This window comes from Fukomys damarensis, unplaced genomic scaffold, assembly GCF_012274545.1.
Source record: "Fukomys damarensis isolate Sample0158 unplaced genomic scaffold, DMR_v1.0_HiC HiC_scaffold_22, whole genome shotgun sequence".
Lineage (NCBI taxonomy): Eukaryota > Metazoa > Chordata > Mammalia > Rodentia > Bathyergidae > Fukomys > Fukomys damarensis.
Window position 1 is genome coordinate 7742349 of NW_022900934.1, and position 18601 is coordinate 7760949.

An 18601-nucleotide genomic window follows, 5' to 3' on the forward strand; every position below is an offset into this window, starting at 1 on the left:
TATATATATATATATTCCTTCTCCTCCGTTGATAATATTGGGGTTTTTTTAGCCAGACTTTTAAAAGTGTTACTATGTATAAGGTACTTGTAATTAATAGTGATGGTGGGGAGGTAGAGTTTAGCTGGGGACAGGGAGACGACAGGAAATAGCAGGCAAGGATGTCTATAGCAATAAGTGCAAAGCACAAAAATTTTTTAAAAAAAGAGACTAGAAAGGAGTGTGTAGGTGGATTCCACTCTAAATCAGGCGGTCAAGGAATGGCCTCACTTAGAGAGGAACTGGAACAATGTCAAAGGAGTGACTTACGTGGGTGTGGAGGGTGGGAGAACTGGGTGGGGGAAGCAACTAGAAGGGCAATAAAGGGTAAGAGCGTGCTTGGCATTGCCTGAAGAAAGCAAAGACCTCGAGGTACCTGGAACAGAGAAAGTGGGACTGCAGAAACTGGCAGATGGGGTTCAACCGGCAACAAGAGTCAAATCCTGGGCTCCTGCAGGCCATGGCAAGAACTGGACTGAAGGACCTGAGTTGAAGGGTATCGTGATGTGACGGAGACTGAAGAGGGTCGAGAATGACCAGGCCAGGGGCTTGGGACCCAGTGCAGACTGCGGGCAGTGTTCAGTCTGGACCCGGCTTGAGCACAGGGCCAGCACCTCCGGAGATGGACTGAACTGGGGCAGTGCCCATCCCCTTCAGCCTTTCTTCTCGTACGTGTGCATGGCTCTACCGGGAAAATAGGACCTATTTCTTCCTTTTTCTACCTTCAGAAAGCTAAGCATGGGGAATTAGAAAGACTGATATTTTCTGGGTATATTTGGAACTCTCCCAAAACAAGGAAGGACTCAAAGGCATCAGTGCCAACACACAAGGAGCAAGTAGCACACGGGTCTGCAGTGCATTGTAAGGGGACAGGCTGGCTGAGGTGCTCGGGAGACTCGCTGAAGCGTAACTGCAATTTCTGGCTGCCTGAGCCCTGTGTTTGGCCAACAGATGAGCCAAATATCCCCACTGGCCATTTGGTGCTCACTTTGAGAGTAGACCTCTCAAGCAAAAATAAAGCAAGCCATTCCTGTAGCATCGTCTGGCATCTTGTTATTAGGTAAGGCTGGCTACACATGGGGTAACTGGCACATAATACATCTGGCCTCAAATAATTGGACACCAGTAGTCTAGAGCATGACGGAAATGGAGAGCATGGCTCACAACTGTCTGCAGCTGCTCGCTGGCTTCATGGATCATTGCTCCTAAGTAATGGATTTGCAATTCTATGACTCCTTCTTGAGCACAGAAAGGAAAAAAGAAATATTTGAATGGTAGAAATATCTGGCATATGGAAGATAACTGGTAGAGAAAATATGAACTCATAAGAAGTCTACTTGGGAGCTCCCACAAGGAGCAGGGAGGCTGGAATGGGGTTGGAAGGGTGTGCTTCCGGGATCCGTGGAAAATCAAACTCACAGAAGATGCTGCCCTTGATTCCCTTCTCCACTTGCCTCAAAGCCTTGATTTGTATTCTTTCTTCCCCTCCCTGTATACAAATGGGCCAGTAACACATAACATTCACCTCACTCCTTTAATTTGAAGAGTAAACTAACTTCCCTATAGCTTTTCTTCCTTGTAGAAACAAAGGGGTCAAATAGGCCCTTAAGAAGTGTTGTAGAGGCCCTGCTTCTAGAAACAGGGGGAAAGGAAAGTCTGTTCCCTCCCCCTAGTCCGGCCAACCATCTGTGTTAATAGATTACTGGCTGCGCATAAAATCTGAAATGGCAGAGGCCCAGCCCCAATGAATTCTCACGTGACGAGGACTTTTTCGCGTAGAAAAACCAACATTTAAAATGTTCCATCATAAACAACAACAACAAAATATAGGTCCTCCAGAAACAACAGAGGCGTATGTGGGAATAATGAGCATACTAAGAAGCAGTAACAACGTACTTTTACACATCTTCACGAAAAGAGAAAACACACAGACCAGACATTAACAAAGATCATGAGAAGCACTGCTATGCCGAATAAAAGCTTTGCTTAATCTGTGAATGCAAACAGCAAGTAAATCTTGTATTTACTTTAATGTTCTCTTTCTGAATGGTGTGTTTTAACCCATAATTGCTGCTGCGGACACAAAGTCTCACTACTACTAAAATAAAATTTTCAAGTCCAAATTAAACTTACCCATCAAATTTAGAGAAATCACCTAAGGGGAGGGACTTCCCCCTCTTCCACCCAACTCGTGTCTTCTGATCCCTCCCCCGGCTTCTCTCCCTACGTTTCCCAAGCATTGAATGAGTGTGTCTTCCACTTCAGTCAGTGCGTTAGTCACAGCGAGACTCATTCTTTTCCCTTGAGGAGCTTCACCATCGACGGTACCATGTCCTCTTCAGATAGAAAATGTACTTAATGACATATATTTGTGCCTCTTAAATAGATTTCTCCAAGCCACAGCAGTGTGGGCTTACCTTATGGTAACACCTAAAATACGCAGCACGTTCATCAGAAAACTTCTCCAATCTTTTTGGACCCTTGCTTGAAGCTTTCTTGAATACTAACCAGCATCGTTGATAAATCTGGAAAGAAATACAAAGACTGAGCGGGGCATCTCCACTGAGTCAGCTATTGCTAACACTTGCATTTAAATGTTTTCTTTTCGAAGCCTTCACCTGTAAAACATTCATAAGCCCAAAATCTGATGATGCTTTGGGAAAATAATGTTTTAAAAACCAAATTGTTTCCACAGTGGGTAAAGTATACAATGCAGATAATTACTGGAATCAAAAGGAAGTAAGAATCTGAAGGCAGATTTTGGTATATGTTTTAATAACAATTATCATTGGGCACATTGGAGAAAAAGTACCAGAGATTTTTTTTTTTAATCCCAAATTAGTGCAAATAACATAGGCATTCAGGACACATGATCTAATTTCAAATGCAGTTAAATCTGAAAATCATGGACTTGATAATATGCCAAAAAGCATATACGTGTCTTAGAATAAGAAACCCCATATGGTGATTCCTCACAACCAATGGACCAAATACTGGACCGGTGAACAATGAGTTAATCAACCCCAACTAGTTTCTTGCTTAGGAAATTCACACCAGAGACTCTAAGATGACTTCCTGAAGAGAGACTAATGCTGGTGGTTACAAATGGAAGTTGGCGGCCATATTGACTCACTGTGTGATAGGTAAATAGTAGGACCTTTGGTAAAGAATTGGATCATTCCTACTCTAAGTAGAAGGGATATTTTAATTCCTTGTAGGCTTTCAGTCGTATATTTGAGATCTCCTTCTTCCAAGTTTCTTGGAAATCTATATTCCAGGGACCCTCCACTACCAGTATTGCTACAACTTTTAACTGAGCTAGTCTGAATCAGCTTCTAGTGGCAGCAGTTAAAACCATCCTGATGGGCCTAATAAAAACTAAATTAGTCTATTAAAATATTAATAATACCTAAGAGAGAAATTGTAAAGAGCTCATGATCACATAAAAAAATGAAGTTCTCCAAAAACCAAATACAATGGGAATTAAGTCTAAACATTAACAAGAATTTAAATTACCGATAACATTCATTGATGATAAAGTTTCGAAGGGCATTACTACTCCACTGGTGATCTTTAGAAGTCATTTAACACCAATAATCTTAAAAGATTGTGAATTTCTCCAAAAGCAAAGGCACCCAAAATACAGCTAACAAACAAGAAATTCCATATCAAAGACAGAAGGGAGAGCCTTGCTCAGTCATGATTATCTTTGATTCTTAAATTACCTTCAAACTACACATATATGCAAATGTACACATTCAATCCATAAATACACCATGTTTAAAATTCTCTAAGAAGAAACAAAATAATGCCTGCATAAAGCATTTGGTCATTCAAACCATAGTTGATTTAAAACAACTCCTGCAGTTCTATTAATACCTGGCAGATGGGAGAGGAATTCAAGTGCAGTGTTTAATATATTCTATTCTACTCTTCTGTTCTTGTAAATTACCAGTTGCTTTGTTTGGAGTGGTCCAAAGAACATCAACTTATTCTTGTTGCAGTTTACTTCTAAATAAAGAGGGCTAGCTATGTAACAGATCCCAATGCGTGTACTCTTAAATGTTAGCAGTACTGGTTATCATAATGAGAATTAGAAACTATTCAGTATTAACTTCAGGTTAAGAAAGGCCCAGTAGATTAGCAAAGCAAACTCCAGGCTATGTCTGGGTTAACCTTGAAGGTGTGACCTTCGCCACTATAATAGTCCTAGCCCAGTGCTCTGCAGCACTCACAGCTCCCCTACTCTGCTTCCTGGACACCATGAACAAAGCAGTTTTGCTCTACCAAGCCCTTCCACCATGACTTTCCTGCCTCACAACCTGCTGAATCTCTTGAAACCATGTGCTAAATTAAACCTTTCCTCCTTTAAATTCTAGGTGTAGGGTCTTTTGTCTCAGCAACAGGAAAGCTGATGAATACAGAATGACAAAGTATATTATAACACTTCTATAATATATAATTCATATGTGTTATGCATCAAGAGAATAGCATTGGTAGTAAACATGGTGCATACAAATATAAAAATATATATAGTTCATCATAAGATAACACAGTCATTACATTAAAACTATAGTAATATAGATAGGACACATAATATTAATATAGTAAACTATGCCATGTTATCTGGCAACAGGATAACACAGACAGATCCCATGAAATGAGTATCAGAAGGAATTTGTTCATGATATGTGATGGAGGAAAACAATATAAAACTTTGTTTATGTCATTATTTCTATTATATTAGAAGTACACAAAAAAAGATTTTTAAAAATACCAAAATGTCAAATGTTTCGCCTGGACTATAAGAACAGATCTGGGGCTTTGTTTGCTAGTTTTTGTTCCGCTTTCTAAAAGTTAGTACCGTAATTACAGAGAACTGTTATTTCTTAAATACCTAGAGGTATTATAATTAAAGTCAATTGCAGAGGTTTTTCTTTCTTAGTTACTGAGTCCGTCAAGGGACATAAAACACGGAGGCGAAGGGGGAAAAGGAACTCCATGGAGGAAGACCGATGCCTTCAACAAATGGTGCTAGATCAATTTGCCATCCACCGGCAAAGAAGAAAAGCAAAATAACTCACTTTGATTGAAAGGCCCATGTTACATAAAGACTAAAATGGTCTTGAATATAAAGTAAAACTGTAAGACTTTTAGAAAAAAAAAGAAAATGCTTAGGATTATGGTCTGGACAGTGAGGAGTTAGACTTGATGTGAAAAGAAGAGTACATAAAGGAAGACAATAAATTGGACCTCATCAAAACCAAACACTTTTGCTATATAAAGACCCCATTAAGAGGATGAAAAGACAAGCTAGAGGCTGGGAGAAAATATTTGCAAACCACATATACAAGCAAGAATTAGTATATAAAATATATAACTCTCAAGCTAAAAACTATTCAATTCATGAAAGGACAAAATCCAAATGAACAAAAGATACCTCACCAAAGAGGAAATACAGATAGTCACAAATCACATGAAAGAGGTCCCCTACCATCAACAATAAGGAAGGGTAAATTAAAACCACACTGAGATATCACTACACACTGATCAGATTGGATGAAATAATGAAAATAATAATAAACGATACCACCACCAAATGCTAGCACAGCTATGGAAAAATTGAATCACCTCTATAATGCTGGTGGGAATGTAAACTGGTCAGCCACTTTGGAAAATAAGTGGCATTCTCTTTAAAATAAACTTTGCTAGCAGGATACAACCAGCAGTTATACACTTAGAAATGTATCACATAGAAATGCAAACTTATATTCACTCCCACGCGCACGCGCATACACACAGATCAGCTTATGAATGTTTGTAGTGCCTTTATTCATAACAGCCAAAGCCTAGAAACCATCCATAGGACCTTCAGGAAATGAATGTTTGGACAAATTGTGTTACATCACATCATGGAATTTGACTTATCAATAAAAATAATGAACTATTAACATATGCAATAATTTTAACAAATCTCCAGAAAATTACGCAGAGTGAAAAGCAATGTCAAATCCAGTAGATTACAGTTTTACAGCACTGGGAATCCATCCCAGCGCTTATCCAGTATTCTTATACTAGATATCTAGTATATCTACACAGATATACTACAGACTTATCTAGTATTCTTGATGAGAAAAAAATTATAGAAACGGGAAACAGATCAGTAGTTGTTGGAGTTCAGGGATGGTGAGGTGAACGGAAGGGGTGTGGCTACAAAACATCAACATGAAGGATCGCCACGGTGCTCAACTGTTACCACCTTCACTGTATCGATGGCAATAATTTATTTGTGGTATCATACTGTATTCAGGGAAGACATTAAACAGCAAAACTGGAACAGTGCACAGGAGGATCTTTGTGGAATATTTCCTACGACTGAACAAAAATGTCCATTTATCTCAAAATACATTTCTTCAAATTGAAAAGATGCAAGAAGAGTTAAGCAAGCTCTGAAAAATCGCAGTTACAGCCTAATCTAGTAACTGTTATCTACATTATTTTCCAGTCCCCGCTCCTTTCCAATCTAATTAGCCACAAGACTAAGCCACGTTAAGCAGGCAATTTCCAAGAGCCACTGGTAGACTGGTAGGAGTCTAAGCACAGAATCCTCTGCAGGGTGGAGACCCAGCATCCTGAGTGCCGCGGCTGGCAAGGACTCATTCACATTTTGCTTTATGTCTGAAGAACCAAGAGGACGATTGGCTCCCTGGACGTTGAGCCACCACCCAAGGGCTGTAATTTCAGTGAGCAATGACTGTCCCTCCATTTTTTCAAATAAAAGGGGCAGGAAATAGGTTTCCTGACTGTCACTATAATTGGAACCTCTGGCTTTTTATACATGCCCATGAGAGAGTGCTCAGAAATGGAACATTCTAAAGGGGTACGTTAAAAAAAAAATGCTCATTCCAAAAAAGATACTTTCACTAAGATATTTTAAATTTCTCAAATTATGGCTCAGTTTTCAGATCCAATTTTTAATGAGTGCATTTCTAGCTTTTTAAAAATTTGTTCATTTGCATCTCAGTTGAGCCAGGATTTGTTTGGCTTCTTTCCAAAGACTGTTGAATGTAGGACCCCGCTTCCTCAATTTGAGCACGTCTAATACTTCCATCTCTGACCCATTTATATCGCGGTTAGGGGACTTTTGTTTCTCACTTGTTTTTCTTTTGTTGTCATAAGCAGTAAAGATAAAAGCATGACGCTAAAGGAAAACAGCAGCAACGATACTACACATTCACATGCAACCTTGCCAAAGTCACCGTGGATAAATTAAAACACAATGGTTTCCTGAAAAGATAAGAACTCACACTCGGTTTATGCAAAGGCAGTTCAGGAAATCATGTTGAAACAAACACCTGGTGTGAGAGCAGACAGCAGAGGAGTTGAATGTGCTCGGTCCAGTCAGGATCCTTCCTTTGTTCTGTCATCCATAGATCAGCGATTCTCCTGTGGTCCGGTGTCACTCAAGGTAATTGCTAACTGTGCGGATTCCTAGAGATTAGCCAAGGTCTACTGAGTCAGAACCTTGGAGGGTGAAGTCAGACAAATTTCCCCATGTGCCCCAGGCTTATTTTTCATGCGCAAGCCCATGCCATAAATATACATAAATACCGTCCCTCTCCCTCGGGGTGGCTGACAAAGAATTCCCTAAAGAATGAGCAGCAATGAGGCCGCCTGAGATGCGGGTCTCCCACGAGGGACACAGCGGCGTGTGGCGTTGCCGTCTTGTGTTCGGGACACACACTGAGGACGAAATGTGATCTGCTGAGCTGCCACGCTCGGTCCTGAGAACACTGAAAGGGCCCCTTAGCATCTGAATCCTAAATATTTCAGTATTGTTTAGAGGAAAATCAAGCAGGACTCACTAAGCAGGGCAACACGTACAGACTACTTGGGTTAATACCACATTGTCTTGAAAGCTGATAATTTGGGAATGATTCCATTCACTTACCAGTTTAGGCCAGATTTTTAAAAACCAAATTTACCGGGTAGGGGAAAGGGAATAAGGGAAAAGAAAAAAATATGAGAAAATGAAAAAATGGAAATAAAGTGTTTGTAAATGGGGAGGGGAGGAGGGGGTGAAGGGAGGGCAGGGACAAGGAGAGAAAATGAGAACCAAGACTTGTCATGTAAAGGTACAGGATCCCAGTAATGAATGTAACTGTACTGTCTACCTAGAATGTACCAATAAACTCAATAAAAAGAAAAAAAAAACCACAAATTTACCTATCTCCTTCCTATTTTTTTTCCTCCTTCCTATCTTGTATAGCAAATCTACTTACCATTTACAATACTTGTTAGTTATCATTTTTCTCTACATTGACTTTTTAAACCAACAGATATTTTTATTTCAAAGGAATCTTTTATCCCCTCCATAATAGGATAGAAGAGTTTTACTGCCCATGAATAGCAGGTAGTCCTAATGACAAAAACACTACTGGAGCACTTGATAACTTCCTGCAATCTTGGGGGAAACGGAAGAGTGAACTCTTCATCTTTCCAACAAGCTAAAATTCTACTGCAATAAAGTTATATTAACATAGTGACCTAAAGCATTTCTCAAACTGCCCCCCATGACCCACCACCCAATGTGTAGCCTCCCCGGTGGAGTCTGGAGAACTGTAGTTCTGCCATTAATGTGGATGCCATCCAGAGGGGTACATTGTCCTGCAAATCTATGACATCCATCCTTATGGAGACACTCTTGGGACACTCCTGGGAACTGCTGGGGTAGGGGTAATTTCCAAATAGTCTATGAAATGGAAGTGTAGATTGGTGAAATACGGTTACAGTTGTTTTCACAGGTACCAGCATCCCATTTCTTCATTCATATCAGCTGTTTCTTCAAACAGCCTTTTCCCCAAGCTCTAAGGTTAAACCCTCAGTTGTATGTAGTAAGTCTCTGACTTAACAACTGAGTTCCATTCCAGGAGAATGTTCCTAAGTCCAACAAAAAGTGAGTCTTACACACCTCTGATGCAAATGAACAAAGAGTAACAAAAAAAAAATTCACATTCCATGATCTCGTCCTTGTTGTTAAGAATTGTGCCAATGGTTGAATGATCCATGTTATGAGAACAAGCGATGTCTACCATCTTTTTGCCTTTTTGCCTCTCAATTAGTCTCACTTTTGTTTCCACGGCTACTGCTTTCCATCCTCGCCGTCCCCTACAGATCATCACTGCTTTTCCTCTCTGGCTTCCAGACATCCTGGGCTCTGATCGAGCACTGGACCACTGCACACTGTCACCCTGTACAGAAGGCACACGGCAACATAATTGTGACACCTTCCTTGGTGTGCTCCCATCTACGAATGTGAATATTCATAATAAGAAGTCCATTAATACCCGTGAAATTTCACAACTGGCATCTTCACAAGTTGGAGACTTACTATAAAGCTGAATTTACTCCTTTTTAAAATCCCAGCCCTATTTTTACCAAATCTCCAAAGCCAATCTAATATTCTTCTCATCCAGGATGTACATACCAGGGAGTGGCATTGGCTGAATTCTTCCTCAGCAAAATGCAGGGTGCCCAGGACTTTGTTTGTGTCATTTCTATTAATCCTCCACACAATCCAGGTGTTAGTATTATTTCTGTTTTACAGATAAGGAAACGGAGCATCAGGAAGGTGAAACATCCTGCTCAGGGACCAAAAGCTAGTTGAAACAAGTCAGTTGTCCAATTTTGGCTTGCCTGACTCTAAACTATTACTCTAGGATTTTTTTTTTTCCCCAGAAAAGTTAAATTCCCAGAGATGCACAAACTCATGCTGAGGGTCGAGCCATCTGTAAGAAGTTTATTTTCATGCTTCTCATAATCTAAAAAGAGACATATAGTTGTAACCATATGCTCTTTCATCTGGCGGACTACTTTACAGCTAATCTATTTCAGTGTGACATTTGCATTTGTGATTTTGAGTTCGCTGGCTCCCAGCGTTCACCTAGAGAGACAGTTTGGAAAGGAGTGCTTCTGAAATCGCGGTCTTCAGCACTCATCTCGCCCGCCGTGGTCTTCTGGCAATCTGGAAGAAGTGTTTGCTTTGACAAGAACGTCACACTCTCTCGCTAAGTGACACAGATTCAGTATCCTTGACAAAAGGCTAAGAATTTGAGAGTGCAAAGTATGCCTAACTGCATTAGAAGTATCTCGTGCAACTTCTCAGTTTTTCTTGGCTTCTTTTGCCTTTCTCTCAACATGATGGGTTTCTTTAGCACAATGACAGCAAAATTGTCTTCCTGCCGGCCTTTGTACTTTTCTGCTTCCCTCTGGCTGTCCCTGCACCCTCTCAGAGTCAGGCTCCTAAGTCCATTGCAGGCTGATGAAAGGTCAGAGTCTGAGGACTCTGCAGCAGCCAGAGAGGATGGTGCTGGCTAACACAATCTAGAAGTGAAGCGGGGAGAGGCGAATGAAGGCAAAACGGGACTTAGGAGTGACTGCAGCAGCAGTTTCTTCTCCATTCTCTCTGCCTCTGACTGTCAATGTCTCCTTCTAGACACAGGAGCTTTGGTCCGGGGGACCTCTGAGCTCAAGGTGGTGACAATGCTCCAGATGTGTGGACTGCATGGTAACAGTATTCCCAGGGCTGACCCCAGCACGGCACCAAAGGAGACTCTTCGGTTCCCTTGAATCCTAACCCGCGGGCAGGTATCACTCCTACTTTTAAAAATAATGAGCTACAATCATGTATTTTGTGAAGGAAAAGAACCTTTTTCACATGATTCTATGCCTATCGTTTTCATACCTTTCATTTGTAAGTAAAGAAATGCTGACCTGGAGAAGAACTGCACTCTGGGCAGCAAGATGCAGTTTAAATTCATTGCAAAGAAAACTAGCGGCAAAATGGAAAAATTAATCACAAAATAAAATATGTACAAAGAGGATTTAAAATACTTGAAAAGCATCCACAGAAAATAAATTAGGTGGGGCAGTCCTTTACTGGTGGTGAAGTAAATTAGCAAAACATTTCTACAGCAGAATTATGGCTATACTTTGATCCACAAATACCATTTCTAGGAAATTCCCCCTGAGGAAATAATTAAGGAAATATGCAAACATATGGGAATAGGATTCCTTGGAGTAACAAGTGGAAATACTCTAAATGTTCCAGAGGACTGCTTTGATTAATTATAGCATATCTGCAAACTGGAAGTGACCATCATTTACAATGTCACAAAATACTATTTACATCATAAAAAATGCTATTCGCAAATTATTAAGAATAAAAATGCAGTTATCACTGCTTTTAATCTGTTTCTATTCCAGTACACACACATATATACCCATCTGTAAATAGGGCTAAGTTGTTCACATACAATTATGAGCTTTGATTCCTCTCTCTCTCTCTCTCTCTCTATCTCACACACACACACACACACACACACACACACACACAAGCAATTATAGGTAAAAACCTGTGCCTAGTGGCAAACTACACATTCTCTGGCATAGCTCTTTGAAGAATCCTGCTGAAGCTATTATATATTCTATAAATGTAAGTGTATGGGTTCTTTGGATTCCTTTTTGAACTAGTTGTAAGATCCTGCTTTGTTCCTTCACTTAATGAATGAGTGAAGTAGACTCTTTAATGCACGTTCCTTCTGCATCTGTATTGGAGTCATTACCTGCTTTTGAAAGTTACTCCTTAACACCATCCATCAATCACCAAGTCCTATGTAGTTCACCCTCTAGCTAAACCTGAAATATCTTTAATTCTCTGCAGGTGCCTTACATCCTAATCTAAGCCACCATCTTCTGTTTTCAGGGGGGCTTTTAATTTTCAGTCTTGCCACTTTGAATCTATTTTCTACATAACATCTGGGATGAACTTTAAAACCAATTTGACCACTTTGCTGCTCTATTTAAAGCACTTATGTGGCTACCTATTACCTTTGGTGTAAAAACTAACATCTTACCAAGACACTATACACAGAAACTGTACCAACTCATTTCCCTGTAACATTCTTTTGCTGCTTCCTTTACTGTATATTCTTTACCTACAAATATATGTACAAATAGTAAACACACAGCAACTTTTAGTATAATAAAGAAAGAGTAATGCAAGGCACGTATCTAGCAAGCATAAGGTTCTGGGGGTTGGAGTCCCAACACTTCTGAAAAAAATTATTTTAAAGAAGTTTCATGAACTGATCAGTTTATTCTCACCACACATAGGAAACCCTTCTCTGATCAGCAGGTCAAGCAAGTCAGCACCAGAAGACATGGTTGTGTTTCCTTTTTCCTTCATTCTCTTCGGTAGCTTTGTAGTCTCCAGATATATAGGGTAAGAGAAAAAGGAGGAATGAGGAGAAACGTAGAAAGAAGCCGTAGCCGTTCCATGTATGTGTCTGGCTTCTGTTTCTAGTTAGCTTTGAGCCACAGAGATGTAGGAGGATCTAAACTATGAGTGAGCATTCTAGTCAAAGGAAAGTAGAAGCTGAAACCACTCATTAACTCGTTTATCAAATATTCATGGCATGCCTTTCAGATGGCAGGCACCGTTTCCCTGTTTCCACAGAACAGGGAAGACTGCAAACAAGATAGAGAACATCTACTGCCTTCACTGGGCTTACAACCTACAAGGCTGTGTGTGTGTGTGTGTGTGTGTGTACACATTTTATACCAAACAAATTACATGGTGCTATAGTTTAGATCTCCAAAGTTCCCTAAAGAAAGGTAGGTGTTCACTTTCATTCTCAGGATGGGCTTTCTGGGCTTTGGGATCATGAGGGCTTTGATTTCATCAATCCACAGGAAATATCAATTTTATAGCATGACAGGGAAGTGAAAGAAACAGGAGATGGCACCTACTTGGAGGCCGTGGATTATGTAGGCACAGCCTTGGGGACTGGGCCCGGCTCCACTCTCTTGGGTTCTCTCATCCTCTCTCTGTTTCCAGCTGCCAAGAGATGAATCGTTAGTTCCTCTATCACCTGCTTCCACCACCATATTTCTGCCTCATCACAAGCCAAAAAGCAACGAAGCCAGCAGACCATGGACCAAAACCCTGAATCTGTAAGCCAAAATGAGCCTTCCTTCCTTTAAGTTGCTTTTCTTGGGTATTTTGCCACAGTGACAGAAAGTGCACACATATGGCATGCACAGTTGAGCACCAGGAAGGAAAACGAGCCAAAGGCAAGGGATAGGAATTGCTAGGGGTGGGGACTGCAACTGGAAACAAGGAAGCTGGAGAGGATGACAGCTGAACCAAGAAGTAAAGAGAGGGGAAAGTTGGAGAATGGGTCTCTGGGAACAAGGAGCAGTGAATGAGGTCGAAGCAGACACAGACCCAGAATGGCGAAGGTGGAACAAGGGAGCCAGCAGGTGAGGGGCTGCTGCTGGTGCTGGTGGGAAAGGTCGCCCTAGACAGGCCTTGTGGTCTCACTGTGAGGAGTTCTGCTTTTTTCTTCCCCGTGTGAGAAGAACACTACTGAATGGAAGTGGAGGAGCCCGATCACGCCAAGTGTACCACACAGAGGTGAAACAAAAGCAGGATAGCTGGTTAGGTGGCTGCCATCGGGAAGCAGGATGACTTGCAGCAGAGAGTAGTAGAGGGAGACTGGGAAGCGTGCAGAAGGTGGATATACTGTGAAAGTATATTCAGCAAGTTTTACCGACGGGATTGATACGGGGTGGGAGTAAGGAGGAGTCGAAGGAAATTAAAAGATTTTTAGCTCTAGCAAGTGGAAGGATAGGGTTTCCGTTTCCCAAGAGAGTCTGGAAGAGAAGTGGGTGTAGTAAGAAGATGTAGAAGTCAACAAGAGCTATACTGAGAGCCTATTAAACATCTATGCCAATAAAACATTATACTATTAAGCATAATGAATAGGCAATTATGTATACATGAGCCACATGAACCCATGTGCATAGGGCTTTATTTTACTTTTAAAGCAAAAACTCTAGAGAAGGTAGTGTTATTAATTTGCTTTAAAAGTAAAATAAAATCACCCGGGCGTGGTGGCGCACGCCTGTCATTCCAGCAGTTGGGAGGCTGAGGCAGGAGGATCGCTGTGAGTTCGAGACCAGCCTGGGCTACATAGTGAGTTCCAGGTCAGTCTCAACTACATAGTGAGACCCTGTCTCAAAAAAATAAACAAACAAACAAAAAGTAAAATAAAATCTCAATACAGCTCTCATTTATTTGCTAATTCTGCAAATATTCCTGAGCGTCTACTACAGGCTAGGCATGCTCCAGGCACTGGAGAAACAACAGTATGTAAAGAAAAGTTGAAAAAGTTAACTTCTTTATGCACAGAAAAGATATCCAGGTACCATAAAATGTAGCATGGTGCCTGGCCTGTAGGAGCAAAGATAATAGCCTACTATTGTTGAACACTTTCTCTTGGTAGCGTGCAACTAATGAGCATTTGATGTGGTTATAAAAGAAAGGATGGGCTGCGGTTGTAGCTCAGTGGCAGAGAACCTGCCTAGCACATGTGAGGCACTAGGTTCAATCCCCAGTACCACAACTAGAAAAGAAAAGGAGCGGGAAAAAGGAGGGGGAATGATTTCACTGGGCTCTCCAAACTTCAGTCTGAACAATCAGCAGATCAAAGCCACCAAGACTAAGTTCCAGTTTCTTTAGCTGGCCCTGCAGACTCTGACCCCTGCCTACTTCTCAGCCCTCCTCTCCCACAACTTCCTGCTCTCCCCGTTTCACTCGAATTGTGGCCTCCAAAACGGTCTGCTGTCTGACAGAGGATGAGCAAGTAGTCCTGGATTCCCTTCCCCTGTCCTTCCTGCGGCCGACACCTTCCTGTCCTTTAGGTCACAGGTGGAATTTCTCCAACATCTAGCTACTGATGCATTAGAAATCACCCTTAGGCTCAGCTCGGCAGCTTAAACAATGGCCGTTCGTCACTTCTCATGAACACAAGAGCTGCGTGCACAGCAGTGCTGGCCCGATCTGCTTCACTGATCAGGCCGGGTTCACTTCCACGTGAACGTTGAGTCATGGGCCATCTTGTCTCGAAGTTGCCTAGGATGACCCAGCTCTGTACAACAGGCTGTCTGATTCTCTAGCTGGCTTTTAAGGGCTTTCCTGGGGAAAACGGGAGCCCAGGAGAGTAGGCAGAAACATGGAAATGAATATTTTAAATTTGTAATTAATCTTTTTAATTGGACATAATGGTAGATTCACATACAGTTGTAAAAAAAAACCTACCGAGAGATCCTGCACACCCTTGGCTAATTTCTCCTGAAGGGAACATCTTGCAGAACTTCAGCACAAAATCACAACCAGAGCATTTCCCTAGCTCGCCCTTTATCTCCACTGTTCCTCCTCCCGCCCCATGCCGTTAGTCCTTCTTCCTGGGCAACCACCAGTCTGTTCTCCATTTAGATGAGTGTGGCATTTTGAGGCGGTGTTGCACACGTGTGATCACAACGTTGGGCTGGCTTTCTGCACTTAGAATTCTCTGCAGGGTCACCCCACTGGTGACTTGTCATGGTCCTGACACATGGTACTCTGAGGACCACACACCCACTGAGGGACATCTGCACTGTTTCTGCTTTGTGACCGTGATGAATAAAGAGGCTATAAAAGCTCCTATAGGGCCGAGGATTTAGCTCAGTGGTTCCAGTACCTGCTTTGCAAGTGCAAGGACCCAAGTTCAATCCCTGGTATTAAAAAAAAACAAAAAATGACCCCCCCTCCAAAAAAATCCTAAAAGCTCCTATAAAGAATTCTGTGGGAATATGCAGATTTGGGGGACAACCCTTACCACTGAGGTATTTTCTCTTCATCTGTTTGCAGTTGTCTTAAATATAGCCTCTAGATGTGTCCAGAGTCCCACCAGACATTGTTATAACTTTTGCTTCGACCTTTAAAGATAATTAAGAAAATTATCAACAGACGAATCTGTTGTATTTTTGCATGCAAAGTCCTCTCCCCACTACCAACAGTCCTAGGTTTCTTCTTGCATCATTTCCTATTTCGAAAACTTCTGTGAATAATTCTGTGAATAAGGTAGATCTGTTAGTGGCAAATTTTCATTTTCCTTCATCTGAGAACATCTTGACGTCACCTTCACTTCTGAAGGACATTTTTCCTAGATGTGAGATTCTGGCTTGATTGTTCCGTTTAGCACTTAAAGGGTCGACTTCTTTCTGCTGATTCCTTGCAGCCATTGTTTCTTCAAGTACTTTTTTCAGTTTGAGTTAGTAAATAAACAAATGGGTGAATGTCATGCTAGCAACTTTAATTTCATAAACAACACTTTTAGATATCCAAGACCTCACACTTGACCTGACACTTTCAAACAAGACTTACCATCTTGGGTTTATCGTTGTTTTCTTTTGTTTTTTGTAGTGCTTGGGAGTGAGCCCAAGGCCTTTGCACTGAGTTATATCTCCAGCTATTTCTTATTTTTTATGTTGGGACAGGATCTTGCTAAATTTCCCAGGATAGCCTTGAACTTGTGATCCTCCTGCCTCAGCCTCCCGAGCCACTGGAATTACAGGGGTGTGCCACCACAACTGGTGTGGTTTAACATCTTTAGGGGGGTAGAAGGCAGGATGTGTAGAGCACAAACATTCAATCCTAAATCATACTGACACTGTTCTAAAAGAAACAGTCTTTAAAACAATTATATGACACACATTTCCTTAAAAACTTCTTTTCACACAATGCTATTTTTTCATACAAGAGAGAAAGGTTAGGGTGGTCATTTGTCACAGCACCATTTTCCAGCGTCAGTAGGTTTTGTTCTCAAAGCCCAGAACAGCGAGATGAATACATTTCCACATATACTAAAACAAGCATATCTCTGTAATGAGTAACAGGCTCTAAAAAAATTAGAGAATTAGAGAAACATGTATCTGCTGTGGCAAAATCTTAAAATCTCAATGAGGGAGTTGTCATTAAAAATGCATCTTCTGAAACTGAACCACTGGCATGATTTCTGGAGGAAGCATTTCAGTAAGGTTCATGTACCATATCTCCACGCTACTGGAGCAGCACTGAGTAAAACCTATTCTGTGCGGGGGCTCGGTACAGAAAATTAGAACGACACTCCCAAAGAAAGAAGGAGAAATGAATTCTGTGGTTGAGAAAGCACTGCCTAAAATTAAAAAAAAAAAACACACACACACACACACACACTGGGCACATGTTGCCAGAAAAGGGTTGAAGGGTGAAGAATAATAGCAGTCACATTGTCAACGTTGTAAAAAGAAAAAAAATGTAAGCCAGAGAATTCAAGAGCAGAAACTGGGGTGGTCAGAAAGGAAACATTTGCAGATTTTCATGGGCAATTTTCAGGATCGAAACGTTTTCAAAATCTGTTCTTGCTGTGAAGAGATGTGAAACTGACAGCAAGTGCAAGACATTTTTGTTCTGTTTTGTAAAGATAAGAGAAACTACACACGGCCAACTATTTCTGATACGCCACTGTCATTAACATTCTCACCAATAGTGATGGTCACTGCCTCTCAATGACAGCCACTGAACCAAGCATTTCACCTGTTCTTTGCCATTTAGGTGTCACTCAAGCTGGGTGAGCAAGAACTTAAGAATGTCCATAAAATTAAAGAAGAAAAAGACACAAAGCTCAGCGACTCAGTGACAAGACACACAGGTGTCTGCCTCTTGGGCCACGCCCAATCCCTGAGCTCAAATCGCCAGCGTGTGACCCAAAGCAAAACTCCAGGCCTACGCAGTTTTTTGCCAGTGGTGGTTCAGCCACTCCTTAGACTCCTGTCAATGGAGGACACTAAGTCATTAGTAGAACAGTTGAAAAAGAGACAATTATCAAAGAGGCTACCGTGTGTGTTCACTGCCTGAGGCACTGCTACTTGACAATGACCACTGGGCATTTGGAGCATATGTTTTCTCTAAAGCCACAACTACACTAATATTTTCACCTTTTAATGCTGAAAATTTTAGGAAAGCCTGTGATTTATATTATGGATTCAGCAAAGTAATTAACAATGACTGAAACATAAAAATATGTTTGCTGTATCATAAATTTAATACTGAGAGGTGCAGCTCAAGCTCTAAAAATAGGAGGCTTGGAATGAAATCAAAGTAAAAAGAAACACATTAGCAGAGCAAAAACCTTACCAATTTGAGTATCACTTTCATCTGTTTAACCACTGAAATAATAATACACAACTCACAGGCTTGATACAAGGTATCCAGTACTTAGTGCTTGATGAAGTCAGTTACTGTCTTATTCTTTGCATGTGCATTTACATGTTTTATCAGGAATATCAATTTAATTAGAATACATTCAAAAAATGTCTAAATTCCAAGTTACTGAAATAGTATGAAATGACCCACAGCTCATAAAAAATAGGAAGGGGACCAAGAGAGGGAAGGACAGGGCTGGAAGGGAAGGGCAGGGGATGTGCAAATAATCAGGGCGTGTGCGAACGTGATCATTATGTACTACACACATGTATTAATAAAATAAAATGCAGCAAAATGAATAGATCATGGAAACAAACAAAAAATAAACAAACAAAGCCAGTCTCCGTTTGTCCCCCTTCACGTGTGGGGAATATATTTCAAGACAGCCAGTAGATGTGTGAAACTGTGGGTAGTACTAACTATATATATACA

At 41.1% G+C, this 18601-nt stretch overlaps 1 protein-coding gene across 1 annotated transcript in view; it reads right to left on the bottom strand.

The window, feature by feature from the left end:
• Nucleotides 1-18601, bottom strand: part of Dok5 (docking protein 5) — a gene marked incomplete at its 5' end in the record, with an annotated part of 206608 nt that overhangs the window by 83199 nt on the left and 104808 nt on the right. The window contains one exon of the mRNA XM_033767084.1: nucleotides 2457-2564. Coding sequence (XP_033622975.1) covers nucleotides 2457-2564 — 108 coding nt within the window. The remainder of the gene's footprint in view (nucleotides 1-2456; nucleotides 2565-18601) is intronic.